This window comes from Rhinolophus hipposideros (assembly GCF_964194185.1).
Source record: "Rhinolophus hipposideros genome assembly, chromosome: 5".
Taxonomy (NCBI): domain Eukaryota; kingdom Metazoa; phylum Chordata; class Mammalia; order Chiroptera; family Rhinolophidae; genus Rhinolophus; species Rhinolophus hipposideros.
The window spans coordinates 91692407-91720220 of record NC_138051.1 but is presented as its reverse complement, the minus strand read 5'-3'; the positions used below and the strand labels follow the sequence as shown (position 1 = coordinate 91720220).

The 27814-nt window shown below is 54.8% G+C and overlaps 1 protein-coding gene across 1 annotated transcript in view; it reads left to right on the top strand.

Annotated features, from left to right (window-relative positions):
• The window catches only part of CCDC88C (coiled-coil domain containing 88C), a 115326-nt gene that overhangs the window by 62928 nt on the left and 24584 nt on the right, over nt 1-27814 (top strand). The window contains exons 7-20 of the mRNA XM_081049660.1: nt 385-525; nt 975-1159; nt 1876-1957; nt 2292-2450; nt 9221-9367; nt 10006-10150; nt 13226-13410; nt 17344-17481; nt 18771-19841; nt 21792-21919; nt 22950-23091; nt 23949-24137; nt 25277-25438; nt 26561-26838. Coding sequence (XP_080905786.1) covers nt 385-525; nt 975-1159; nt 1876-1957; nt 2292-2450; nt 9221-9367; nt 10006-10150; nt 13226-13410; nt 17344-17481; nt 18771-19841; nt 21792-21919; nt 22950-23091; nt 23949-24137; nt 25277-25438; nt 26561-26838 — 3152 coding nt within the window. The remainder of the gene's footprint in view (nt 1-384; nt 526-974; nt 1160-1875; nt 1958-2291; nt 2451-9220; nt 9368-10005; nt 10151-13225; nt 13411-17343; nt 17482-18770; nt 19842-21791; nt 21920-22949; nt 23092-23948; nt 24138-25276; nt 25439-26560; nt 26839-27814) is intronic.

Genomic DNA, 27814 nt, shown 5'->3' with positions numbered 1-27814 from the left:
TTCTTTGTGTTATAAATTGATGGCGCACCAATAAAAATATCTGAGGACTGTTTGGGGAACTACTACATTGTAAAGAGTGCTTTCTGGTATTTTAAAAAAAGGTCAGTATCCTCTTTGAACCAGTGTTGAAAGCAGAAGTGGTTTGTATGAGCAGAGCTTGGCTGCCGAGGGTTCAGCCACACTTGCTTAAGGAGCCCCCTGCCTGCCACAGAGAATTTGTCAATGAAGAGTTAATAACACCAGTGAAATGGGTCAGCTGTGGGAGAGTCTCTTCCTGGGCCCCCCTCGCACCCCTGCTGCTTGGCCGTGAGAAGATGAGCTCTCAGGATCCCACGGCTGCTCCCTGCCTGGCCTCTGCAGCGCTGGACCTGTGTATACCCGCAGGTGACCCACAACCAGGAGAACGTGTTTGACCTGCAGTGGTTGGAGGTCCCAGATGTGGCCCCGGAGGAGCTGGAGGCCCTTTCCAGGAACATGGTGTTTCACCTCCGGAGGCTCATAGATGAGCGAGACGAGCGCACAGAGGTATGTCTGTGGGCGGCCAGGCGGCCAGGTGCAGGCTGCGGAGAGACGTGGGTCTGGGACCTGCCCGGGCCTTTCCTCGGCCTGACTCTTCCTCTTCCTCTCCAGCCTGCACACCTCCTGGCCCTTTCTCCTGGACTTGGGATGTGGGCATTTTATTTGCAGCGAACTGGCACCTCTGAGATACCTGTGGGAGGATAGGAATTCATCAAAATGCTGAGCTTGGGGACCCTGCTGCGTTCACACGCTCCTTTCTGTCTGACCGAATAGTTCATCTCTTTTTCAAAACTTACACCGCCTTTCCCCTGCCTCCCTCCGGGTTTCTCCGTCTCAGCTGCTGTCTCCTCTTTTCCTTTCCTCTCATCCTTGGATCGTTTTTCACCAAGCCCGAGCACAGGTACTGTGCCGGGGGCAGGAGCTCGCTGGTGAGACCCCTCTCTGCCCTGCTGCAGCTGATCGTGGACCTCACTCAGGAGCGGGACTACCTGCAGGCACAGCAGCCCCCGAGCCCCCTCAGGCCATCCAGCACCGAGTCCACCCCCAGCCCGACCAGCAGCCTCTCCAGCGAGGACAAGCAGCACCTGGCCGTGGAGCTGGCGGACACCAAGGCCAGGCTGCGCCGTGTCAGGCAGGAGCTGTGAGTCCTAGAGACCCCAGCTCTTCTTTTCTGCTTTTGTGCCGTGTGTCTCAAACACGTTTCTGTCGTGTTCAGTTCACTCCCATGCAGTGCAGCAAACAGGAGAGCTCTGAGTTGGGCCCCTGGGTCAGCGGGGCTCTGCTCGGAGCGCGGTCACTATTTGAACGTTGATTGGTTCCCTCCCTCCCGGGCCTGCACAGGGAGGGGTTCTGCAGTGTCTGTGGGGCGCCTACCAGCCCCAACATTACAGATGGTCTACGGAAGCAGCCTGCTGTCCACCCTCAGGCCCAGTGTGGGGCTCCAGTGACCCCACGCTGGTGTGTGTTTCCCTGGCCAGAGAGAGGGTGCATTTCACTTGTTCTGGTGAGCCTGTCTCCTGCAGCTGGAGATGTCACTGTGTCCGTTATCTCAGGAGTTGCATGCCTGCACCTCCCTGCGGTGGGCCAAGCTGCCTGCCTGTACTGCCTGTGGGGCAGTACAGTGGCCCCTGTGGTCTCTGCCTGTCCCACTCCCTCAGTGCGGGTGGTTACCCGGTGTAAACTTAAAAATGGAAAAGAAAAAATTTGAGTCAGGAGCATTTTTGAAAGCCCCACATCCAGATTCCCCTCCTCACCCCCAGACACCAGGTTCCCTTTCCTTCCCTCACTGTGGTCTCGCAAGGTGGTGGGCTGCTTCCGAGGAAGCCCGCCTCAGCCTCATGTCCAAATCGCCCCCAGGGAGGAGAAGACAGAGCAGCTTGTGGACACTAGGCATGAAGTGGATCAGCTGGTGCTGGAGCTGCAGAAGGTCAAGCAGGAGGTGAGCAGGGAGGCGTGAAGGTCAAGCAGGGATGCGGGGCCGGCACCCCCAGTAACTGTGGCCCGAGGTCCAGGAATGCAACAGCAGGAGCTTCCAGCCAAGGCCTCGGTTTCCTTCCCACTCACAGTGGTGCTGCCCCAGAGCCAGTTTTCCTGAGAGCTGCTGTGGGATGACGTGTGTCTCAGTGACAGCACGTGGGGACCCCATGCAGTGGCCTGTACACGGAGCCACTCAGCCACCAGGAACTGGCTTCTAGGACTGCAGGGACTTAGCCCTCTCTTCCCCACCCCCGAGGGTGCCCTGAGCTGGGTCCCCTGCCTTTGCCCACCCCCAGAACATCCATCTGGCGGCTGACGCCCGGTCTGCTCGTGCCTACCGCGATGAGCTGGACTCGCTGAGGGAGAAGGCGAGCCGTGTGGAGAGGCTGGAGCTGGAGCTGGGGCGCTGCAGGGAGAAGCTGCACGATGTGGACTTCTACAAAGCCCGTATGGAGGTGAGCCTGGGCCGGGCGGGTCTCCAGCACTTCCTGTCCTGGAAGCTTCTAGAGAGAGGAGCTCTGGGATCGCCGCAGCTGACGCTTTCCCTGCACCCCCTCCTGTCTGCAGGTCTCCTATAGGCCTCCCTCTGTGAGGGGAAGGGATATGGTTGGATGATGACAGCCATGATTGCTCTTAGGAGTTTTCCTTCTCCCACTTCATGCCACAGTGATGGCCTTCTATTCACAGATCATTTTGTTAAGACTAATTGCAATTTCTATGGTTGAATCTTGCCCCAGAACTCAGTTTCCTCATCGATAAAATAGATATATTACTTCGTGAGGTGTTTAGGATGGGAGGTAAAATACCTGGTATTTGGGCAAGTCCCATAGCCGGCCCTCAGTGGTGGAGCCTGTTCTGACACTGAGGGTATGGGTAGCCGCAGGGGAGGGGTCAGGGCTGTGGGGTGACGGAGACCAAGACCCAGGTGGGGCCGGTGACACTTGGACCACTCACCCCCCACTGCCTCACTTCAACAGCAGGCTCTGGGACCTTCTTTTCTGAGGATTTGGGAATTTTGCCCACATTGCCGATCCCAGGGGATTTGGAGGTGCTTTTAATGAGCTGGATGAAATCAGGATATCAGCTCCTACCAGGTGGGCCTGTGTGGTGGTCAGAAATCATCCCCATTGCCAGCCAGGAGGCTTTTGAGGGGACTAAATACAGGTGTGGGGAGCTCGGGTTGTCCCTGTCCCTGCCGAGCTGGGCAGGCAGACGTGCTGGGGAGGCTGTTTGGTGGAAGACCTCGAGTGCGCTCCTGCTGCAGGTGGGCCCTGGGGGCCGTGGGCCAGGCCAAGGCGGCTTGAGGGCGGTTGTGGGCCAGGTCTGTTTGTTCCTCTGACGCACTCGGGGCGTGTCTGTTCCCCAGGAGTGTTAGCGCCACACTTGGCACTACCCCCTGTGGAGAAGGTGCTCTGGGTGCTGTGTGATAGCAGCCTGGCCCGAGGATGGGTGGGCATGGGAGACCAGCTCTCGGCTTTGCTGGAAATGGTCCACTAGCCCTTCTGGTGATGAAAGGCATGAATCTCCAGCACAGACAGGTTCTGGGACCGGAGCACATACCGGAGCACATACTGGGGCTTTTCATCACGTACTGGAAATGCCACAGTTGGGAGAGTCAGGGACACTCAAGCCCAAGTTTCCCTTGACTGCTGACTCAGCTGCCCCTCCTGCAGCCCCCAAATGGGACCATGGAGGGTGTTTCCCACATCTCACCCAGTTCTCTGCCCCGTGGAGTGGGGTGAGTTTGAGGATCCCGTCCCTAGGCGCCATGTTTATTCCTGGCCTCGTCCAGGCAGCCTCGCTTGGTCATGCGGACATGGTGGTTTCGTGCCAAGCCCTGCACCAGCAAGAGGAGATCTAGACACAAGCCAGACTCGCTCCCTGCATTCGGGGAGCTTCTGGACTTTCAGAGGGTTTCACATGGGAACCTCTTTTGCATATTCTCAAATTTCATGTCTCTGGATAGTAACAGCGGTGCTTTTCATGTTGATTAGTAATTTTCATAGTGAAGTTACTGTGACATTAGTAATGCCTTAAATTTTGCGTTCAATTTCTGAATCACAAGGGAAATAGTGTGTTTCTGCAGGAGGCCATTCCTTAGGGCAAGGCAGTGACACACGTGTGGCTTTGCCAACACTTGGCAGCTGAGGCTGGCCCGGAGTTCAGGCCACGACGGAGGATGAGTCACTCTTCTTGGAGGCCCATAGCATCAGGGCTCAGAGTGGCGTGGAGGACAGGCGTGCGTGTGCACTCAGTCCTGAGACTGGGGCACTTGAGCAGCGCTGCTCAGTCTGCAGACCGGCCGGCAGCCCCGCACGGCCACAGGCTTCTGTGTGGGCCTCGGGCCTGAGCGCCGCTGGGTCTCATCTGACGGCCTGCCTGGGCCCTGGCACACACTAGGCACTTGGTAATCACTCCACAAGTCAAGTAAAAACCCACCTCTCAGCAATGAAAAGACTTACGACCTGGGGAAATGGACGGGAAAGAATCGCGAGTTTTGTCACCTTTGAAATGGTGACGGTGTTGGCTGTGACCGGCAGTGGAGCAGAGAAAGGAGCACGACTTGCACGTTGGTGCCGTCTCCCATTAGTGGACACCCACTGTGCGGGGGGGGGTCTCATCTAGGCCCAGAGGGAGTGACAGGCAGCCACGTGCCCTCCCCGAAACCCTGCCCCATCTCCACTGAGAAACACAGAAGTGCATGTCAGGAAAGGGAGAGAGTGTTAGTGTCACATGGGAGGAAAAGTTAAAGGACTGGGGGTTCACGGTGAGGGCAAGGTTAATTTGGGTTAGAAAAATAGGGACCACAAAACATTTCCATGTTTTGTTTTCAAACTTCTGGAAGCTTCTGCGTGGCTCCTAGTCTAGTTTACACGAGGGTTAAAACAACAAGAGGAGGCCTGGGCATCCCGAGGGACAGTGGGAAGGGGCGGGTGCACCAGCCGGTCCTTGACTTCCCTTTGCAAACAGTCGGCCCACCTCACCGCTGCCAGGGCACGGGGGCTGCTGTCCAGAGGGCCACGTGGGAGCAGGACAAAGGCAGAAAGAGACTGCCTGGAAGGTTCCTCTTGCCCCACATTTGGTCATTGGCTGAAATTCCTAACAGCAGAGGGCAGATGTGTAGGGGCCGTGTGCATTCTGAGCAGGGTGAAGACACGGTGGGCCAGTGTCTGCCCCTCTGAGAGACTGATAGCTTCCTCGGCAGTGCTCACTTCAAAATAAACAGTCCAAGACCTAGCAGGGCACTGTCCCGGCTGCCACACCACTTTCTGGGTGCTGGGCAAACCTTGTCCCTCTGTAAAAGGAGGGTCTCTCAGCCCCTCGTGCCTTGGCATCTCATGCGTAGGTAGGAGCATGTTTCCTCTGAGCTTATCCTAGCGACGGGGGCCCCGGATAGATCTGTGCAGGGAGGGGTAGGGGGGCTGTTGGCGAGGCAGTTAAGAGCTGGGTTAATGGTCAGTCCTGGGAACCGTGCAGACAGACCCTCAGACGTCCCCCACGGTGCCCACGTTCAGGAGGGGGAGAGGTGCTGTGGGTTTGGTCTGCCCTGCCCATCCAGGCCTGGGAGGCGGGGCCTCGGCTCCACTCACCCCCCAGCCGAGGCAGAGTCGCTCACCTGTGCCCTCGGGTTCCAGCAGCTCTCCCCCCAGAGTGCACTTCCTGGGTAGAAACCCTTTTTTGTAGGTGAAGGTGCTCAAGCTGTATTTGTTGATTTGAGTCTAATCTCTAGGTTCTTCAGGACATTCCCGCCCTTAATTAAAACCCTCCCCATTCTACTCTGTCCCTCCAGTTATCCCAGTCCATTCCCGAGCCTGTTTGAAAGAGGAGAATACCACTGCGTCCTGCACTTCCTCGCTTTCTCACCCACCCCTCCCTGTCTGCGCATTCTTCTGCCACCTCCCTTCTACTCACCTGGAGCCATGCTTGAGAATGGGGTCATGATGCGCTTGCCAGGTCCAGTGAGCACTTCCAGCCTGCCTTGCGCGCCCTCTGTGGCACGGCCACCTCCAGCCACCTCCTCACTGAGCCCACCTCACCTCACGCCTGGCTTCCCTACATGCCTCATTCCACCTTGGGCCCATGTGGCGGCCACCTTGCTCTGCCCACCCAGATACCGGCTCTCTGCTCTGCCCCCTGGGCTTTCTCCACACATCCTGTCCCCCTCCCGCCCCCTCTGGCTGACACAGACCGACAAGCCCCACATCAGTCCTTGAACACCTGGATCTTCTGTTCCCACTTGGGATTTTGTGTTTCTTAATGATGGTACAACGTTTAGACAGAATACTAAGGAGTCAGAGCAGGACAGAGCTGCTGTTGGTTTACGGTTCCGTCTCCCACACCTGCAGTCAGGTGAGGCCTTACAAGGCGGGTCTTCTGTGAAGCTGAACTGACTGCAAGCAGCGGGGTGAGCTGGGGAGTTCAGCGAGGGGCGAGCGTCACTGAGTAGGAGGTCTGCCCGCCCTGAGCTGCGTGACCCCATCTCCCTCCTCGGCGGACACAGCTGGGCTGGACACCTCAGATCTGCGGGGGGGGGGTGGTCCTGAGCGCAGTGGGAAGGAACCAGTTGCTTCCTGACGTCCCTCCACCCCACGCCCCGCCGTGTTGGTGTCAGGACACACCCCTGGAAACAAGCGTCTGCCTGTGTACAGATGCGTGCTCCGCACGTGCTGGACTAGACAGTGCCTTACAGGGGGGGACATGCTGGTGGTGATGGCAGCGGCCCACTGACAGGGCCCCGGGGGCCGTGCCCAGAGTATTTCACATGCGACATCACGTCAGCCCCATTGTGCCCACCGTAGGAGGGCAGATCCCCAATTGAGGGACATGCACTTGCTTCGGGTCCTACAGCTAATCGTGCCTGGGGCGCGCCTGGGAGGGAGCCCGTCAGCCCACGTCACAGTAGCACATTAGCAGTGGCAGCTCCTGGGCCACTTGGGGACCAGCCGTCAGGCCTGGCCTGTGACTTCCTTAAATGCAGGCCTTCAGCTGTTTGCTGGGTTGAGTCAGGCCTTTAAATAGCCTCCCAGTTCAGGTGGGGTCAGGTCCACAGCGGGCAGGCTGGCTGTGGGCAGCTGCCCCTGGTGTGGAGCCGGGTTCCTCCGATCAGGCCGCACCTTTGGCCAGCTTTAGGACTCAGGCATGGCTTCTTGGGGTCTGGTCTCTCACTTCTGAGGTGGCAGGGTATACAAGGCAAGTTACGATATTTCTGTTGCCTAACATATAGTAGAGGTTGGTGCTTCCAGAAAATTGAAACTTAACTTGAAAAGTAGCTAGACATCATCCTGTTCTGTGCTGTATTCTTCTTGTGGACACTCTTGTCCATCCCTGCCTGTCTCCAGTGTTTTCAGGGCCCCACCTCTGACTCCCCCTCATGGCATGATTCAGCCAACAAGTGTTACTAATACTTGTGTGAGGCCCACAAGAGCAGAAGTAGAACCGTCTTGCCCTGGCCATCACGGTTTAGGGAAGGAGAGCAGACCAGCTCACTGTTGGCCTCCCAGTGCATTTTGGGAGCCCAAGTACCTGACTCAGTGGGCAGGACAGAGTGGTGTTGCAATCACTTCTCAGAGGGGGCAACTCAGGCTGGGTTTTGAAGGCTGAGTAGGAGTTGGTTGTAAAATGAAAGGGCATCCTGTGCTATGGGAGCTCAGGGCCTAAGAGTGTGGTCCCGCTTACTGGTGGGCAACTGGCTGGAAGGCAAGGTGAGAATGGTGGTGGCACTGGCCACAGAGGGAGGGCCAGGCCTTCTTCCTGCTTGAAGCCCCTCTATGTGCTCTGGTTCACATCATTAGTAGTAGTCTGGGCCTCTTACCCATGTGATGTCCTTAAGGATGGGTTGCAGGCAGCTGAGGACAGTGGAGAAAACACAGGTCTGGAGCTCTCTGGCCCAAGTTCAAGCCCCAGCTTCACCCACTGCTAACTTTGTGACGTTGGGCTCATTCCTTAAGTTACCCAAGTCAACCTCTTCATCTATGGGAAAGGACTGTCCCTGCCTCCTCCTTGGGGCTGTTGTGAAGAGTGAACGAGGCAGGGACAGGGGTGCCGAGTGGAGGGCCAGCCACAAGAGGCTGGTGACAGGCAGAGAGAGGGCACCCAGGTAAATCCAGAGTCTTAATGACTAAACCTTTCACGGCTGCCAGGCTTTGATCAGAACCGTGTCCACTGACTGGAAGGTGCATGGTTTCCCCTCTCCCAAGAATCTTGGATTCTGGCCCATGCAGGGAAAATGAACACGTGCTGGATAAGCAGGAGCTACCGGCCCCGCTCCAGTTGTCAGGACCCATGAGTGGGGCAAGGCTTGGAAAACTGACACACACCCCTGTGTGCGTGTTTGCAAAGTGTGAAGGCATTCAGGGGAGACTCCATCCCCCCCGAGACAGTGAGTGGTCCTAGGAGTGCTCCAAGGGGAAAAGAAACCAAGAAGTCCTTTAATCAGGAGGAGCAGAGATAAGGTAAACGAGCTGAATGCCTCCCGCATGTGTGCTAGGCGCCTGGGACAGGAGTCAGAGTCCAGGGGACCTCTTGCCCATGAGGGGGCCTGTGAGGGACCTGCCGTTGCAGTCCATTCCCAGTTCGTGCTTGACACACAGGAATCCCATGGTCCTTATTTGTGGGGTTCATGTTTGCTTGTGATTTAACTGTCTTAAAGACTCCTCATTTCCAGGAAATTGCCAAGAACTGTTCTTCCAAGAGTACTTATGTGTATAAAAACATTCGAGCAGGAAATGTATATTGAACAAAAGCTTGTCCCGATAGCCATTTTGTCCCATGACCCTGATCAGTGGCATGCATGTTGAGAAGACTAGACTCATCCCTTGAACCTGGGACAGACTCTTCCTTGTTAAGGAAATGGGGGTGCCCAGCCAAGTCCCATGTCTGTTAGCAGAGTCCACTTGTCCAACAAAAGGGAGTTATAAATGTCATATACCATCGCACCGTGGCTGGCATCAAGCTGACACCCACCGACAAAGTGTTTCCTTCCCGAATTTAAGTATTTTCTTGATTCCTGGATAGTTTTCTTTCTGTAGAGAAAGCCCATTTGCCCTAGCCTAACGAAAAAGGTACAGGTGCTAAAAAGTGGAGACAGAACTTCCCGCAGCAGCAGCCTTTTCCCTCGGTTGTTGGTTTCGGTCCAGATGCCTGGAGGAGCGTTGATCTTAGAACGCTGACGTCATGAACCGGGTGCCTTAATCTGATGGTTCTCATGTATGTTTTTGCTGACCAGGAGCTGAGAGAAGATAATATCATTTTAATTGAAACCAAGTCCATGCTGGAGGAACAGCTGACGGCTGCTCGGGCCCGGGGCGATAAAGTTCACGAGCTGGAAAAAGAGAACCTGCAGCTGAAATCTAAGCTTCACGACCTGGAATTGGTATTACAAGCTGTTGTCACCACATGTAAAACTGACTGGGGCACTTTCAGGTGTATGCTGTGCCCTTGTCTGATTTTCAGCTGCAGGGTTTGATTCCACTGCCGACACAGTGACTCGCTGACAGCCGAGAGTCGCTTGCTGAGCTCAGCAGGCTCACGTGGGCACCGCTTATTTCCACAAGACAGACACTACAACTTGATGCTTTTCTGTATTGCTTTTCTGTAAGGATGTATGCATGTGGGTGTCTGTTGCAAAGAGGATCTTTGCTGGCTCTTGTGGTGTGGGTTGAGCATAATTCTGAGTCTCTACGGCCTTTCCGAGGCGTGTTCGGCCTGCTGTAGGGCGCCGTCATCACTACTTGCTTCAAAGCCCTGCACCATGTGTCACTTTGTTCAGACACCACTCAGAGCCCTCGGGTCGCTTTATCACCTAGGTCAGAGGGTCAGCGTATCTCAGTGGTATAACTCTCACAGCTGAGCCCTGTGTTGGAGTCATTTCTGTGCAGCTGAGTTTTTTCGGACGTGAGCAGGCACGTGGAGGTCCTTCATTCTGGGGGAATGCGGGCAGATGCCCAGGGACGGGGCCTGTGCAGAAGGTGCTCCCGGCGCTTCCTCACCCGTTCCCTCTTCCCACACTAGAACCGGGACACAGACAAGAAGCGCATTGAAGAGCTGCTGGAAGAAAACATGGTGCTGGAGATCGCACAGAAGCAGAGCATGAACGAGTCCGCCCACCTGGGCTGGGAGCTGGAGCAGCTGTCCAAGAACGCAGACCTGTCAGAAGGTACGCAGCCCCTGTACCTGGGAGCCAGCCTGGCTGTGGCGTCTCCCTTACCCGGGGAGCTGAGCCCTTGGCTCTGAATCTTACATGTTAGTCCGTCCCCACTCCAAGTAAAGAGGATTTCCTTCAAGGGCCATTTGGAACTGTTTCTCGCAGTTCTCCCCAAGGAGAACATGAGGGTTCTGGCAGCCTTGATGTCAGGACATGAAATACAAATTAAGTGTTGCCAGGTTTCTCAGTTCCCATATGGACAGTCCGAGGAGCTTCCAGATTACAGCATGCTGACACCCAGAGGACATCTTAGACTTATCTATGGATGATTGAAAGCTCTAGATGGCAGGAGACGTCCCCAGTGGCCACTAATCCCCACTATAAATGTACCCTGGGCATTATTTCCTGTGTTCGTTTGCATAATTGGGCAAGATGGATGCAGTTTGTTCTCTGTCTCCCTGGATGAGGGCTGCTAAGTGGCTGCTTCTCATGGGACCCAGGCCTCTCCCTCTCCCTCCTGTGTCTGCACCCCTGCCCAGTACCCGAGATGAGGTGCAGTCAGCCAGGGGAAGGTGGGTGGGGCAGGCGTCAGCAGTGCAGCAGGAAGCCTCAGTGCCCAGCAAACAATAGCCAATTCCTGTGTTCAAAAATAGCACACGTGCACCTGAGAGAGTAAGTTACTGTTTGCTCAGAACTTTACAGAGGCAGGAGGGCTTTGGGCTGGATTGGGGGCGCGGGGGAGGTTGCTTTTTCAATTCTGCTAAACATCCCTAAGCATAATGGAAAGACAGTTGAAAGCAACTGGATCGTCCTTCTCTTCAAGGGGTCCCATCAGTTTTGAACCTAAAATCGGTTCATTAAAATATCAGTCTGTGTGAGAAGATAGTTCTGCCCGTGGTTTGGTGCCTGGGCAGCGTGCTGCGGCCCAGGGTGGGGTCACAGGGATTCCCTGCTCTGGGAATTCAGGTCTGCCGGGGAGGACGCTGCCCCTTGGTGGAGCAGAGAAGTGGTGCAGGCTGTCTAGGACCATCTCAGACCGTATTTCTGTTGGAGACCAGGGTGGCTGATGGGGTTGGAAAGCCCCACTGATTCAGACCACTCAGTATAGTTTGTGAGCCCTTTCTGGTCAGTGACCATGATGTGTTCTTGGTGTTCTCAATTCAGTGCTTAGTTGACAGCTAATGAGCGAAGCCTGAATGTACTTTTGCATGTATGGTGTGGGGGCTTCTTGAGTCAGAAAGACCTGGCTCCAAGTCCTGGCTCCTCTACTTGTTAGCTAGGTGACCTCTGTTAGACCTCAGTTTCCTTATCTGCAAAATGGGGGTAATGAAGCAGCCTCACAGGATTGCTGAGAGGAGACAGTGAAGCATTGCACTGTGCCTGGCCCACGGGGTATAATAAAGGACAACTGTTTTTATTGCCCATGTCTGATTAAAATACATCCCATTACTCTGGTTGTTTGGGGTGCTAATGAGCATAACACCCAGTAAAGAACCATCGGTTGTTTTCATAATAAACTGTTATGTCATCGTGATAGTCTCTGAGGCACTGGCTTTTACGGAAGAGGAAACGAGGCTTGTAATCAATTCCATTGTTTAACTTGGAGAACCTTCAGAATTATTCTCCATGAGCACAGAGTTTCAGTGTGAAATACTGAAAACGTCTGGAGGTGGATGGTGGTGATGGTTACAGAACAATGTGTATGTATCTCATTCCCCAGAACTGGAAGGTTAAAATGGTAAACTCTGTTATATTATATATATTTCACCACAATTTTTCTAATGTTATTTTTTAGATGAATGCCGATCCCAGGTTGTGAATTAGTGGAGTTTTGGTTTCGGTTAGTGTCATTTGTAGCTGAGTCAGGACGGAGCCCTCCATGTGTTATCGTATGTTGGCACCGTGTGTGTGTGTGTGTGTGTCGGTGCTGGGATGGTCCGTCCACCCCACTGCCGCACGGCCTGTTGTCGCCTGGGGTCTTTAGGATGTTCTGGCTTCTTGGGTCTATACCGTTCTCCTTGGTGGGAGGTGAGAACTCAAGGCCGATGCACACCTTTTCGTCCTTTTGATGATGCCGAGGAGCTGGACACACACATTTTGTTTCCAGCTTGATGTGCTTGCTCTGAAAGCCATCCCCTCTACGTACCTCCAACTCCTGGGGTGATGAATCAGGGGCAGATGGGGACACAGCCATATTAGCAATGCGTTATAACAAGGCTCCGAGGGCTGAGTGTGGGGTACTGGTGGGGCGGGTGAGGGGGGACAACCCTGACCCCTTCATTCGAGGGCTCTCACATACACTCATTTTTCTTCCTAAAAAAGCCCAGGACTTAATCTAGTCACGTACCTGCTTGTGGCTGGATGGGGCCAAGAAGCTCATTTCTCTCTCGGGGCTGTGCTCCCTTCTCTGTCTGCTATTCCAGCTATTTAAAAGCAAAGTAGATCATCTGCCTTTATTCTTCTTTAGCCTACAGTTTCATCTCACTTAGAGCTTTTAAAGCAATTTTCATACACTGTCTCATTCTTTTTTCAATAAATTGTAAGATTAGAAAATGAAATCTCTGTCCAAAGGATGGCAAGCACTGGCTGTACGTGCACCATAGCCTCTACCATCTTGGCAGAATAACTAGCTGATTATCCCAGCTGAGCCACCCAGTTCCCACTGTTCTCAGAGCTGGCCCAGAAAATGTCCCCTATTTGCCATCTCTGTTATTCTCTAAAATTCTTGACTTGTACGGTCAGGCTGGCAGCTTGGTTAAAAAAAAAAAAGAAAAGGTTCTAGCAGTTACAGTTTTTAACTTTTGTGTTGGCTTTTCTACCATCACCTTCTTAAGCTCTGGGTTGCTCCCTTTACAGACCCCACCAGAGCCATCATAGGGGCCCTAAGTGCCTGAGGGATCCTTGGGCACTAATAGCAACAGCACCCCAGGCCCCCCGCTGACCCATGGGAGTCCTTCCTAGGCCGGGAAGGACTAGCTGGTGTTCGGGTCGGGGCCGGGGGCAGAGAGTGGACGCGGGGTGGGTGGGGGCAGAGAGTGGAGGTGGAGACCCCTGGACCCTGGGCTCTGACCCGACTTGGTGCTTCAGCCTCCAGGAAGTCGTTTGTGTTTGAGCTGAATGAATGCGCCTCCAGCCGCATCCTGAAGCTGGAGAAGGAGAACCAGAGCCTACAGAGTGCCATCCAGGGGCTGCGGGACGCGTCGCTGGCGCTGGAGGAGAACAGCCTCAAGTGTGGGGAGCTGGAGAACGAGAACCAGCAGCTCAGCAAGAAGGTAGCCCTGGCCGAGGGTGGGTGTCCTCCCCCAGCCCCACGTGGGACCTACAGATGAGTAGGTGTCCAGGTGGAGCATTTGGGTATCGGGGAGGACGCACAGCTGGGAGAAAGGCAGGATCCAGTGCAGCTACGGTTACAGTAGTGGGACAAGAGTACCATTAAGTGTCACAGAGCAGCATGACGTGTCCCTGTGCCGGTGCCTTGAGTCTGTGACTCGGACACCATTGACCTCTGTGTGCCTTGTTTTCTTCATCTGTAAAATGGGGTTAATGATGTACCCACCTAGTAGGTGTCATCGGATCGTTTGAGTTAGTGTAGGTAAAGGGTCCACCACGTGGTACGTGCTTAATGAAGAGAGAGCAGTGCAGGGTTAGAAAGCATAGGGTGGGGCTTGGGGCGAGAGGCGTCATGTAAGACGTGCACACGGGAGTGCGCGCGTGCACATGTGGGACCACTGGAGGTAAAACAAGAGCGGTGCTCACTGCTTCCTCTTGGTTTATGGGATGGGGAATAAGAGACGGCTGCACTGCGTCTGCCTTTCAGGTCAGTTCCTGGGCTTGTCAGAACAGCAGAACCCGGTATCTGGGAGGGCAGACAGAGGCTTACAAACCAGTCTTCGTCCTTCCATTACGAGGACCCCCCCGTGCACGGTCTCAGGAGCAAGAAGCGTTGTCGAGAGGCTAGGGATTGCCTGTGTCCTGGTCATTGTGGGGCAGAGGGCATCAGTCCACAGAGCCACACTGCAGCTGGCACAGCCGCCTGGTGGGCTCTGAGCACACCTTGACCGGTGGTCAGAGTCCATCCGAGGGCGAGGGCAGGAGCGCTCTCGCTTGCGGAGCACCACGCAGGACTGGTGCTTTCGCAGTCTGGGTGTCTGTCCTGCCCTGCCCATGCGTCCTGGCAGCGTCGTTTGCTAACCGGCCGTGGGAGTGACGTGGCTGTAGGCAGGAGACATGGGCTCTGCTGGTCCTTTATCTCTGGGTGAGGCGTGGGACAGCCCCCTCCTGTGAAGGCTTCTCCTGTCCCCCATGGGACCTCCCAGGCTGGGCCACTCACTCACTCTTGTCCCCTCAAAGCATTGTGTGTCTTGCAGCTGGTTAGCCGCCAAATAGTTTGTCCTTTGTTTGTGGGACAATAGAAAACCCCGTCTCATGCATGTCTCTGGAGGCAGAGTAGCATGGGGAAAGCGACTAGACGGTTTGGGTTTTTAGGTTCACATGGGCCTGGCACAGGAAATGTCTTTATAAACCTCAGCCAAGATAAAAAAGAATTGACCTTTAGAAAGATGAGAGCTGCCGACTCCGCGGGTCCTCATGGGTCTGCCGCAGAAAGCCTGCAATGCAACCTCTCTGGCCCGGCTCCTGGCAGGCCTTAGAGACGACCAATGATGCTTCTCTCTGCCCTCGTGGTCCACCCCAACCCCTCCTGTACACAAATGGGACTGGCGGTGGGTGCCGCCTACCCGGTATGACTCCTTAGCCCCCATCTCTGGGGTCCCACCCTCCTGCTTCCTTTCTGGATCGGTTCCCTGGTAGTACCCCAGCCCTCTCCTGCCACTGCCCTCGGGAGGCAGGTCTTGGCAGAGTCCCTGGTACAAGGAGATGCCGCAGTTCCCAGAGCAGAGCTGTCCTGTATTGGTGCCTGGAACCTTGGGAAGGCAGCCCTTCTGCCTGCCGAGCGCTTCCCCTCCTCTCCTGCCAGCCTGCCTGGGGCCTGGCTGGGTCTTCCTGGCCCAGCAGAGCCTGGCACATGACGGGTATTTCCTAACATTGGATGGATGATGGGTCTCGGCAACCAGCTGAGCACCACAGTGTCGGGACACGGCCCCAGCCCTGACCTTCCTGGAGCAAGGGTACACACAGCCTTGGGACAAGTTCAGACAACACAGCCACTCTGAGAGGTGTCTGAGAAGGAAACCAGGGTCAGCCAGGACACAGTGCCCAGAGGCCCAGGACCCCTAGTGCCAGCCTGGCTCTCCCACTTCCCCCAGCATAGCCCATGCTGCAAGCTTATTTTGGTGTGAAATGTCTGTGGAAAGAGTGGTTCCCAAAGTTAGCGTCCTTGCCTCTAACTCACAACAATTCTGTGGACCTTGGAGAAGGGGCCTCCCTCCCATGTCTGACTCTGTGTTGACGTCATGAGAATTCATTCTTTGAGCCAAGAAGTAAAGAATCCTTATTGTCAGAGAAAGAGGGGCAACCCTTTTGGGGTGTCATCATGAGAGCAAGGACAACCCAGGGCCTGAGAGGCAGGTCCGTGTACCCGCATGCTCTGGGGACCTTGAGACTCACACATGAGCTCTCAGCCCAAGCCCAGCAGTGTGAGGATGGGAAGGCCCTTCGGGCCAGAAGGTCTGCAGCCAGCTCACACCCCAGCCCAGGGAGCTTGCCCCGGGGCACTGGCCTCCTTCAGGGATGAGCAGGAGTGGGCGCTCTGGTTCCATGGCAGAAAGAACCAGAAAAGGAGAAAGATGGAAAGTGAGAGTTGACTAGGAGCGGTGGGTAGGACATGGGGAAATCACGTTTTCAAACTAGAAGCAACAAAGATCAGAAATGCAAAGGTTGGGAGAACATTCCTTTCTCTGGGAAAGAAGTGGCAACAAGGGTGAAGTATTAAGAGTAGAGCGTGGGGTGGGGTGGGGTGAGCGGTGGGGCAGGGGACACACACCACAGGCCTCCACTGTGAGTGAGAGTAGGGCTGGGTCGGCCGGTGTGTGTCCTCCCCGTGCGCCTTGGGCAAATCTCTCGGCCACTCAGAGGCTGGTACCTTTCTCTCTGTGATGGTTAATAACACCTCAACGGCCACTCTCTCAGGTGTAGGCACTGTCATCATAGGCTCCCTGCTGAGTCCCAGGCCTTGTGCTAAGTGGGGCAGAGATAAGGAAGGATGAGAAGGGTGCTCTCACTTTTGAGAAAGACTCGGACACGTGGCCTGTTGCAGTGCGTTTTCCTGTCAGCTCTGGCTGGGTGACGCTTCCCCGTCCCAGGGTCCCCATGTTGGGGCAGGGGGCTTGGTGCACTGACATTACGATGAGAGAGCGCAAGTCTGAGCCCCGCTGGGCCTGTCGCACCCCACTAGTGAGGAATAAGCTCATCTGGCTGCTTCCTCCAGAGGAGACTTGAGCCAGCGCACAGACCTGTGAGGTAGGAAGGCAGGGCAGCCCCTCACCTGGAGAGAAGCAAGCAGCGCAGGTGTTGGAGCAGTGACCCTTCTGGGAGCTTTGTAAACCTACCCGTGCCAGGCCCAGCCCCGACAGGTGAGTAGAGCAGGCTCTCAGTCCTGGCTGCTCACTGGGCCACTGGGCATCTCAGGGTCCTACCCCCAGAGGTTCTCATTGGCGTCCTGAGGTCTGGGATCTTGCAAAGCTCTGAGAACCGTCTGATCTTTGTTCTTAAAGATCTATCATTTAGAAAGTCATCCCAAACCAGCAGCATGAGGGGCACAAGTCAAACTGCAGATTCTTAGGCCCTGGCCCAGACCAACTGGGTCGGAAGCTCTGAGGGTGGGTGGGGTCCGGGGCTGGCACTGCCACCCGCCAGGTGTATGCTGAGCACATCACACTGACACGCTCACGACGATGCCACCGCTGGCCCAGTGTTAGTTACGGAAACTCGCTCATGGCCACATTGTTAGCAGGGAGGGACCTGCTAACAATGACTTGTGCCCCTCAGGCTGTGAACCCTGGTCCCTCTGATACCAGAGTCAGTGCCTTTTTCCCAACTCCTGTCCCAGCTGACAATGAGTTTGGTGTCAGTGGGAAGGGACAGCTGTAGCTGGGCAAAGAGTTCATGGTCAAGGGCATGAGGGGTCACCCAGAACAACGCCTGGGTGTTTTTCTTAGAAAAAGCCCTGTTCCGGTATTCCGTGGGGCTGACAGGCTTTTAGTTTGTGGAACTGACTTTTGCATGGGCTGGGTCTTTTGGCTCTGCAGATTGAAAAGCTACAGACCCAGCTGGAGAGAGAGAAGCAGAGCAACCAGGATTTGGAGACCCTCAGTGAGGAGCTGATCAAAGAGAAAGAACAGCTACAGAGCGACATGGAGACACTAAAGGCTGACAAAGCCAGGCAGGTAGGCGCCTCTGGAGCAAATGCCTCTCCCGGACCCCTGCCTGCAAGGGGGAGAGGCCAGGATCACTGGTAATTTATCAGTGATACGTAGCTTACCAGTCGCCTAGCTGTAGCTCAAACCAGTAATTGTCGACCAGCAGCAGGGGCATGGGGGCCAGACTTTGCCTCCCGGGTACGTTGGCAGTGCTGTTTCTGATTGTCATGACTTGGCAGAGGAGAGAGAAGGTGTTCCTGGTATGCGGTGGATGGAGGCCAGGGTTGCTGCTAGATGTCCCGCCGTGCACAGGACGGCCCCGCAGGACCCAGAATGTTCCAGCTCCCGACGTCCGGTGTCCCTCGGGACCTCTGGCAAACCTCCAGGGTTTATCCGCCTCCCACTCGAAGGGTAGACAGTCCAGTGCTGGGGCAGTGGCTCAGGGATGCCGGGCAGGAGCCAGGCTTCTCTCTTCCTGCCCTGCCAGTCTCAGCGGTGGCTGCTGCACGTCCCCAAGGAATGGGCAGGAAGGAGGTGGGGTGGGGGTGAAGGGGCAGAGGGGAGGCCTCTCCAGGACCCTCTGTCGACACCTCTTTGACCAGACCTGAAACATGACTACCCATAGCTGCAAGGGGGGCTGGTATCAAGTATTTGGATTTTTCAGCCTCTTTAGAAGGACAGAAAAGGGGGGGTCGGATGGTGCTATGTGTGGTGAAAAGACGGGGTCCCCCACCCAGATGCGGCTTACAGTCTGTAGGACAGAATGACAGAGAGGTGATTTCAGACGTGTGCTGCTGAGGAAGTACACGTGGTGCCCAATGGGAGACCCCTGATAGAGGGCATTTAGAGTCGTGATGCAGGATGAGAAGGTGCCAGAGATGCTGAAGGCTGAGGGGTAGAGGGTGGTGAGTCTTTAAGGCAGAGGGACGGTCACGTGCAGTGTCTATAGGCAGAGAGTAGCATAAGGAGAGGCCACAGAGGTAGATGGTCAGCTCGTGGACTCCTGCCCACCAGGATGAAAAGTACCAAGGGAAATCACTTTCATTGTTTCAGGTAAGAGCGGGAAATTACGTTTCTGCGTCATCCTGGCTACTAGGAATGTGTTTGGACTTGAGCTGTCTCAGCTGTCTCAGTAGGATCTCCATGCCCTGCACCTTGGGTCCATATCAGGCCTCTGGGCAACGTTAGGACTTCCATTGGGTGCCCAGTGGGATGGTCTTTGAGGACCTACATTTAGTCCTCCAGTTTGGACCCAAATTGCTGAGATACCTCCATGCAGCCGCCTGTGACGTTCCCATTGTTTTTTTTTTCCTCAGATCAAGGATCTTGAGCAAGAAAAGGATCATCTCAACCAAGTTGTGTGGTCGCTGCGGGAGAGGTCGCAGGTGAGCAGTGAGGCCCGCGCGAAGGACATTGAGAAGGAGAACAAAGTCCTCCACCAGACGGTGACGGAGACCAGCAGCAAGCTCAGCAAGCTGGAGTTTGAGAAGCAGCAGCTGCACAGGGACCTGGAGCAGGTGAAGGAGAAGGTGGAGCGGGTGGAGGAGCTGGAGAAGGAGCTGCACCGGCTGGAGAAGGAGAATGAGAAGCTGGCCACGGAGGTCTCCTCCCTGAAGGCGGCCGCCGAGAAGGCGGACACCCTGGAGCGTGAGAGCCGCGGCCTGACGCTGGAGAACCGGACACTGAGGAAGTCTCTGGACACCCTGCAGAATGTGTCGGTGCAGCTCGAGGGGCTGGAGCGAGCCAACAAGCAGCTGGACGAGGAGAACCTGGAGCTGCGTGGGATGGTGGAGACCATGCGCTTCACCGGCGCCAAGATGGCTCAGATTGAGAGGGAGAACCAGGAGCTGGAGCGGGAGAAGGAGGAGCTAAGGAAAAACGTGGAGCTGCTGAAGGCCCTGAGCAAGAAGTCGGAGCGTCTGGAGCTCAGCTACCAAAGCGTGAGCACCGAGAACCTCCGGCTGCAGCAGACCCTGGAGAGCAGCGGCCAGAAGGCGCAGGCGCTGGAGCGCGAGCTCGGGGAGCTGGAGGCAGAAAACCGGGCCCTGCAGCGGGACCTGGAGGCCCTCCGGCTCACCAACCAGCAGCTGGAGAGGGCCGAGAAGGACAAGAAGACCCTGGAGCAGGAGGTGGCCCAGCTGGAGAAAGACAAGAAGCTGCTGGAAAAGGAGGTGAAGCGGCTGTGGCAGCAGGTGGAGCTGAAGGATGCCGTCCTGGACGACAGCACCGCCAAGCTGTCTGCCGCCGAGAAGGAGAGCCGGGCCCTGGACAGGGAGCTGGCCCGCTGCCGGGACGCGGCCACCAAGCTGAAGGAGCTCGAGAAGGACAACAGGGACCTCACCAAGCAAGTCACCATGCACACAAGGACACTGACGACCCTGAGGGAGGTGAGCAGGGGGTGGCAGCCCTCCGGCCCCTCCGCGGGGCCCAGTGGGGTGGGCGTGTCGAGAGGCGTGTGCTTCCAGAATGGGGGGGCTGTGCACATCCTTAAGTGTTTTCCCTGATTCTAAACAGGGCGCTGCTTGAAGGTGTGAAGAACCAAGTGAAAATCCCCTGTTCCCCTCTCGCTGCCTAGAGAGAACTTCTACTGCTAGTAGTTTGGCTTATTTTATTTCATCTTTTCCCCTGTACGTACGTACGTGTACACACACACACACACACACACACACACACACAATTTCGACATCCTAACCCTATTCTGGGTTTTACTTGTGTGCATTTTCTCCTATTAAATAGGTTTCAGGACACAATCTCTGATGACTGCAAAGTACTAATCCAGTCGATTTACTGTGGCTGTTTTTTGGACGCTTAGTTTGCTTCCAGTTTCTCCCCCACTGTTGTCAGTGACACTGGACATCCTTGCCGATGGACACTTTCACAGATGTGTCAGCGTTCTTAGGATCTATTCCGAAAAGTAGAATCACAGGCTCAAGGGGCATGAACGTTTTATGGTTTCTCGATAAGTCCGCATTCTCCTTTTCGCTGGTACTTTTTGCATGGGTCCTCTGGGCATTCGTCCCGTGTGCTATGGTGAAGAACTGCCCTGGTACACGAGTTCAGCATCTGACTGACCCAACACAGAAATCGAGTCTCCCGCATGTAGGTGGTCAGTGTGGCTGTTCCCAGGTGGACGTAAGTGCAGTGTCTCGGGCACCAGGCTTCTCTCTCCTGTGGCTTGTCCGTCCCATAGTGGAGCCCCTGTAGTCGGCCAGTGGACAAGGAAGAGAGTGAGCGAGGACCACACTTCAGTCGGTCACACTAGCTGGAAGAAAGGGAAACACACGTGAACACAGAGGTCTCTGTGTTCAGAAAGGAATGCAGGCCGATAGTGTGCTGGGGGAGAGAGAGAAAACACAAACAGTGCACAGTCCCTGCCTCTGTAAACGTGGGTCAGGTGATGCCCCGATAGTGGCCGACTGCAGAGCTGCAGTGGCTTCCCACAGCAAGGCTTACGTCTCCCACACGAGAGTCCAGGTGACTCTCCTAGGGCCTGTCCTCTGTGCTGTGACTCAGCCGTCCAGGCGGCTTCGATTTATGGCTTCACCACCTCAACATGGGGTTTGGGCTGTTGCTGTCACAGGCGAGAGGCAGCTGGAAGGTCACACTCCAGCTCCTCTGTGCTGTACTCAGGAAGTGACCACACGTCAGTTGCACACCCAGCTCATTGGTCACAGCTGGTCACCTGGCTTCACCCAGTGGCCGGGTGGCTGGGAAATCTGCAGCCAGCAGACTGCAGTGTTTGGCAAGCCCACGCTCACACTCCTCTTCCAGGCCTTGGGATTTGGTGGGGGAGGCCTGCGTGCCAACAGCTGTGACACCAGCCAGGAAATGGCAGGAACCTGGACAGCTACTGATTGGGGTGGAAGTACAGTAGATCAACACCACTTCTGAAAAGTAAATCAAAACCAGGGTGTAAAGTGAAATCTTTCTCCTTTTCATACTTTTTTCCCATGTTCCAAATTCTCTGCAATGAGCGTTTAACTACATTACCTCGTAGAGAAGGCAAAATCATGAAGAACTCAAACCCGCTACCCAGATGTCAACAGAATGGTGTTTCAAACACACGTTCGGTTGTGTGTGGAACACGATCCATCCTGACAAGTCAGCCTGGGCGTCTACCATGCCAGGGGCCTGGAAACGTGTTCTCATCCCTTCTCTTTGTCAGACATCCCTGGGGTTCACCCATCCCCATCAAACCTCCTGCTCAGTGCTCGCGACACCGGAGCAGCCATGACTGGGCAGGACAGTTGCTCAGCCTGGGAAGGGCCTGCACCTGGCCCCCCCTGCCGTTTCTGGTGGGCGCCCATCCCATGCTCATCCTCTTGCTGTCCTTACAGGACCTGGTGCTGGAGAAACTGAAGAGCCAGCAGCTGACCAGTGAGCTGGACAAACTGAGCCAGGAGCTGGAGAAGGTCGGCTTCCACAAGGAGCTGCTGTTGCAGGATGATGACAGCAACAGCGATGTGTGAGGACCCCTCCCCTGTGGTCCACACACCATTACGGCTCACACCACGTCCCACGTGCTCCACGCCTTCAGCTCCACCTCTGTGTGGACTCCTCTCAGCTGAGGGCGTGTCCTTTGGATTCCAGGTCTTCCCGGAGGCTCCCAAGGGAGAGTGGAAGGAAAATCTTTCATCCAACAAAAAGGCTTCTTAATTTTGTAAAAATAGACTTTATTTCAGAGTTTTAGGTTCACAGCAAAATTGACGGATAGGGACAGACAGTTCCCATATACCCTCTGCCCCCGCCTCGTGCGTGGCCTCCCCCACTGTCGGCGTTCCCCACGAGAGTGGTACCTGTGTCCAATCAGTGCACCTCACGCCGTCGGCACCCAAAGTGCGTACTTTGCGTTACAGTTCACTCTCGCTGTTGCACATCCTGTGGGTTTGGACACGTGTCGTGACGTGTGTCCATCATTATGGTATCAGAATATTTTCACTGCCCTGGAAGTCCTCTGTTATTTCTCTCTCTCGCCCTAACCCCAGCCCTTTCTTTCTTTATGTATTTTAATTGTTGCAGACTTGGCCTGCAATGCTTTGTTAAATGACCTTGTTTTTCAAGGAATCCGACATCTTAGACTTGTCCTGCCCTCGTATCCGACTAGATCCACATGCTGGATAACGTGATGCACATTTGGTGCGGTGTGACGTCCCACTCACCTAGCACTGTGACTTTGGGCACATTGCTTACCTTCTCTGAGACTCAGTTCTCCCATCTGTGAAGGGGCCCGAATAATGCCTCCATAAGACGATGGCTATAAAACTGCCCCAGGGACACTTCCTTTGAACGTGTCACAAGCATGTTGACATTGGGAGTCCTGGGAAGGGCTCTGAACGGATGGCTTTTGGCTCCTGTAGTTCTGGGCCAAAAGCTGCCAGCTGCCAGGTGTTGAAGGAAACCAGCTTAAAGGGGGGAAGGATGTGTGGCAGCTGGGAGATTGGGAGCCTGTGGGTGGAAAAGGCTGACAAACAATACTTTATATCTGTAATTTTCAGAAAATACAAGATTTTGGAAGGCAGGAATGAGTCAGTATTAAAAACAACACTAGCCATGAAAGAAGAAAAGATTGTGTTCTTAGAAGCACAGATGGAAGAGAAAGCCAGTCTGAATCACCAGTTACAGAACGAGCTCCAGATGGTAAGCGCTGGCCCATTAGGGATGAGCTTTGGGTCCCTGCCTCGCCTTTTCCCGCCCCTCACCTGCGTAGCAGAGGGACAGCCTGTATGCCCGGTTCCTGGAGCAGGCGTGCATGAGCTGTTGGGTTCTGAGGGAGCTGCACGTGGACAGAGCCAGAGAGTGAATCAGAGGTCTTGGGGAGAGAGAAGACAGCAGCTCAGAGCAGCACCACGTCTACTAGGCAAGATCTGGGGACACTGATGACCCATATGGCATTGTGGGCATCAGGCACCAAACAGAGGCCTGCAGAGTCTCACAAGCCCCTCAGATGGGACAGACACAGGTGCATAGGGGTCGTGTAAGGTCAGTGCATACACACACTCTCTACATGCTTGCAGACAGGCGCTCTCCACACAAGTGCACACAGGTACTCTTTCATCCATCCCTCCTTTCTGAATCCTTGGCACATTTCTTGGCTGTGCAACTGGATAAGGAATCTAGAGTGAAGCAGTTCCAGAGCTGGAAGGGGCTTTATAACATCACCTGGTCCATATTTCCCGGGTTCCCTCTATGGAGCAGCCAGCTGAGGCTCAGGAAAGTGAGAAGATTTGCCACTGTCACGTGGCTAAAGTTGGGGCTGAGGAAGGATTGGGTCCCAGGCCACTGACCTTTGTATCATTTCTGGAAGGAGGGAGAAACATGTGGGACAGAGGTTATGTGCACTCCTCCTAAAGCAAAAGCTGGGTGTCTGGTTTGTCATGTGCTAGTGCCAGGTGAGGGCTGGGGTTTGGTGTAGGGCCATCCTCTGGCCACTAAGGTGGGCTCCAAGTCGGGCCTCTTCCTGCCCCAAGTCTGCTTTTGTGTTTCCCAACCTGCAGCTAAAGAAGGAGTGTGAGATCCTCAGGCAGACCCAGGAAGAGGGGAAGCACCTGCAGAATTCTTTCAAACACCCTGCGGGGACGTTGGTCGCTGGTCACCAGGGAAAGGAGAGCTGGGGGCCGAGCCACAAGGAAGCCACCATGGAGCTTCTCCGAGTGAAGGACCGGGCCATCGAGCTGGAACGGAACGTGAGTGTGCTGCCCGGCTGGGCTCGCTCAGAGAGAGCATTCTGTTAATGGTCCGGGGATAGAACGCCATTCCTGTAAAGGACTCGGGATGGCAGAGCGTGATCCACATCTAGTGGGACACTCCTTGAGTTGTCCTGGCAAGTCCTCGAGCTCCTTTTCATTTGCGGTCCCTTCTAGCATTTCTAACACGGAGGGACGTATTCACATTTTCCGTGGTGACTTGCAGTCGGCCTGTCCATCAGACGTGGCCTGCAGCGTACGTCTGTAACACTGTGTGTTTCAGTGCTTTGCACTGGGGGCCGGCAAACCATGGCCCACGGCCTACTTCTGTAAATGAGGTTTTGTTGGAACACAGACATGCCCTTCCTTTATGAGTTGTATGGGGCTGCTTTTCCAGCAATGGCAGGGCTCCGTGGTCGGGGTAGAGACCACATGGCTGGCACACCCAAAAGTATTTACTCTCTGGCCCTTTACAGAAAAAAGTTTGCCAGTGCCTATCTACAGCCCTGATTTTATCCAACTCTCCAAACAACTATATTAAGTAGATACTGATGAGAAAGCTCAAATGGAGTTTAAGAGACCTGACCAAAGCCCCATGCGATTTAAGGTAACCTGTGTTACCGTGTAACCCACGTGTCCTGGCTCCTACCCACATGGTGGCATCTTGTATGAGGTCTTGCCCTGCCTCATGGAACGTGGACGGCCTTATGCTACGTGCCATCACTCCCGAGTAGGGTGTGGCTGTGGCCGCTGCAGGCTTTCACTCCCATCCTGTGTAAGCAGCACACAGAAATGCACTGTCAGGTGTTCAACAGAAAACCAAAGTGTTACGGAGAAAAAGGACGAGGCGGCTGTAACCCCAGCTTGCCGTCACCTCGCACACGTATGCACAGGTTCTGTGCACCATACTTTTCATGTGCGGGCTTTTCCGAAGCACATACCCCTCAAAGTAGTCGTGTTGTTTTTCTTTTTCTTTTTCCAATTCTGCTGATTTTGTTTTCCAAGAGGGAAAATGTTACTTCTGTCACCTAGTGGAACTTGGCTTTGGCCCCCAAAGCCTCAACTCTCGAGGGTCCCCTACAACTCACGTGCCATTTCCCAAGCTGGTGTCTGATGGCCTTGTGCTTCCCCACCCCTAGAACGCGGCTCTGCAGGCTGAGAAGCAGCTGCTCAAGGAACAGCTGCAGCATTTGGAGACCCAGAACGTGGCCTTTAGCAGTCAGATCCTGACGCTGCAGAAACAGAGCGCCTTCCTGCAGGAGCACAACACGACGCTGCAGACCCAGACGGCCAAGCTGCAGGTGAGGCCACAGCCATGTTACCTGGTCTCCTGGAGACCAGCCCTGAGCCCCTCCCACTCAGTAAGCAAGACGAAGCACGGGAGACTTTGGGGGTTGGTTTTGTTGTATTTTTAATAGGCTCATTGTAAACAGCGGTTCCTCAGGGTCTTAGAAGGTGGTGGTGACGGGTAAGCTGCTGTCAGTGATTGAGCATATGGCTGCCTGAGTCATTTCCCTGCTTTTACTCGCAGTCTTGTCTGTTTCCCAAAGTCTGTTCCCTGGGACGTTGCTAGAAATGACTTGGAAAAGACGTTCTGGGATCAGCTAGGTTTAGTTCACATTGTTACCCAGGTTTCTTTGTTGAAGAACCTGGCAGAGCCTTTTTCAGGTGAATTTTTCCTCTCCACGGGGGAGGTACAGTGGAAGCTGCCCCAGGCGGCTGAGAGCAGAGCTAGTTCTGGGCCACGTAGGTTAGGATGTAGGGTTTACTTATGGTTCACAGATTGTGGGAAAATGAGTGATTCATTAGTGCAGTTTCTGAGAAAAGTGTTTGAAAATATGTAACTGTGGGTCAGGGACAGTGAACAGGAAACCATTTGGCAAAGACGATGGGATTTGTTCTATTAAATGAAGTAGGATATTGGTTTATAGTTTTGTTTTTGTTGGGTTTTCGTTGTAATGTCTTTGGTTTTAACATCAGGGTGATTCTGGCCTCAGCAAGAGTTAGGATGGATCCCCTCCTCTTCAGTTGATGAGATTTGGATGTTGTCAGATGGGTGGTGTGTAAATGCCAGCTGGGGTAAATTGGTTGGTAGTGTTCAGGTATTCTATATTGTTACTGATTCCTGTCTACTTCTTTTTAAAATATCGGCTTTGAAAAGTAGGCAAAGAGGGTACCCAAGCAGCTTACCCAGAGAAAGGACATAACTTGCCCCAAAAGGTCACACTTGTAGAGAGCACCACATGGTAGCTCCTTTATGTCATCGGCCCTTTCCCAGAGCAGTTCCCTGAGGGTCCCTGTTACTTCAGAGTCTGCCCTTGGCCTGCTCCTGGTCCCTCCCTGCATCTGGGGACACGGGTCTGTGGAGCCCTGGGGCCTGCACATGGGCCAGGCAGCCATGGTCTCCTCCTCCCTGCCTGCAGGTGGAGAATTCCACGCTCAGCTCGCAGAGTGCCTCACTCACGGCGCAGTACACACTGTTCCAGAACCAGCAGGCGGCCAAGGAGAGTGAGCATGAGAACCTGCAGAAGCAGCAGGAGCGGCTGGCAGCAGCCTATGAGGCGCTGCTGCAGGACCATGAGCACCTGGGCACGCTGCATGAGCACCAGTCGGCGGAGTATGAGGCCCTCATCCGCCAGCACAGCTGCCTGAAGACGCTGCATCGCAGCCTGGAGCTGGAGCACAGGGAGCTCGGGGAAAGGTGCGTGCCTGCGGCTGTGGGGGAGTCGGGCGGCCCTGACTTACGAGCTGGGGCTTGTGTCCCACCTCCACTCTGCCCCCCATTTCCCCTTGGCCCGCTGCTTCACTGTCTGGGGCACCAGAACTTTCCCAAAGGGAAGTGTCACCCTCAGTGAGCTGGAGTTTGTGCAGCTGGAGACTGAGTGACAAGAGGGTCCCCGAGTGCAGAAGGCTGTGTGTGGCTAATCCCAGCTCGGGGAAATTTAGCGTCGGGCTCAGGGTCCCTTTTCCCCTAAGGATTCCAGGCCCCTCTTCCTTTTCTCTCCAAACCAAGAACGAGGAGGCAGAAGTTCACCACAGCTGCTGACTTACAGTGACACGCCTTACCCTACATTCCCTGGCCTTTTCTTTCCTTTCGAGGTCTGGGCTTTTTTCATCCTTTACGTTTTGAAACTTTTGGATATATAGAAAGAAAACAGAATAGTATAGACACCCTCATGTACCCATCACCCAGCTTCAGCAGTGATCAATATCATTATTCCGCCGTGCTTATTTCATCTGTACCTCCCACTCTCCACTCCCACACACCTGTTTTTTCTTTTTCAATGGAAAATTGATATGCGTTACATGCACAAATCTTAGCTTTGTGCTCTTGTGCATTCAGTCAGACCTCCTCGCCTGAGCTGCTGCCCTGCAGATCCCTGATCGTTCAGGACCCTGGCCAGGGGCGCAGGACGCAGAGCCTGGGCAGGTGTGATGTGCGCAGGGCTCAAACGCAGGAGAGGGAAGCACTCAGACACTTGGAGCCACTTAGGAGAGGCCCAGGAAGGCTGAAAGGTGGTGCCTAAGTCACCACCTCGGACTTGGGGCAGCTCTCGTGTCATCTGTGAACACAGAAGGTTCCAGCAGGCGGGAGGAACCACCGGGGCTCGTCAGGGACTCCATCCTTGTGCTCTGCTGCCCTCCAGAGATGGCTAAAGACTGAGACTGGAGAAGAA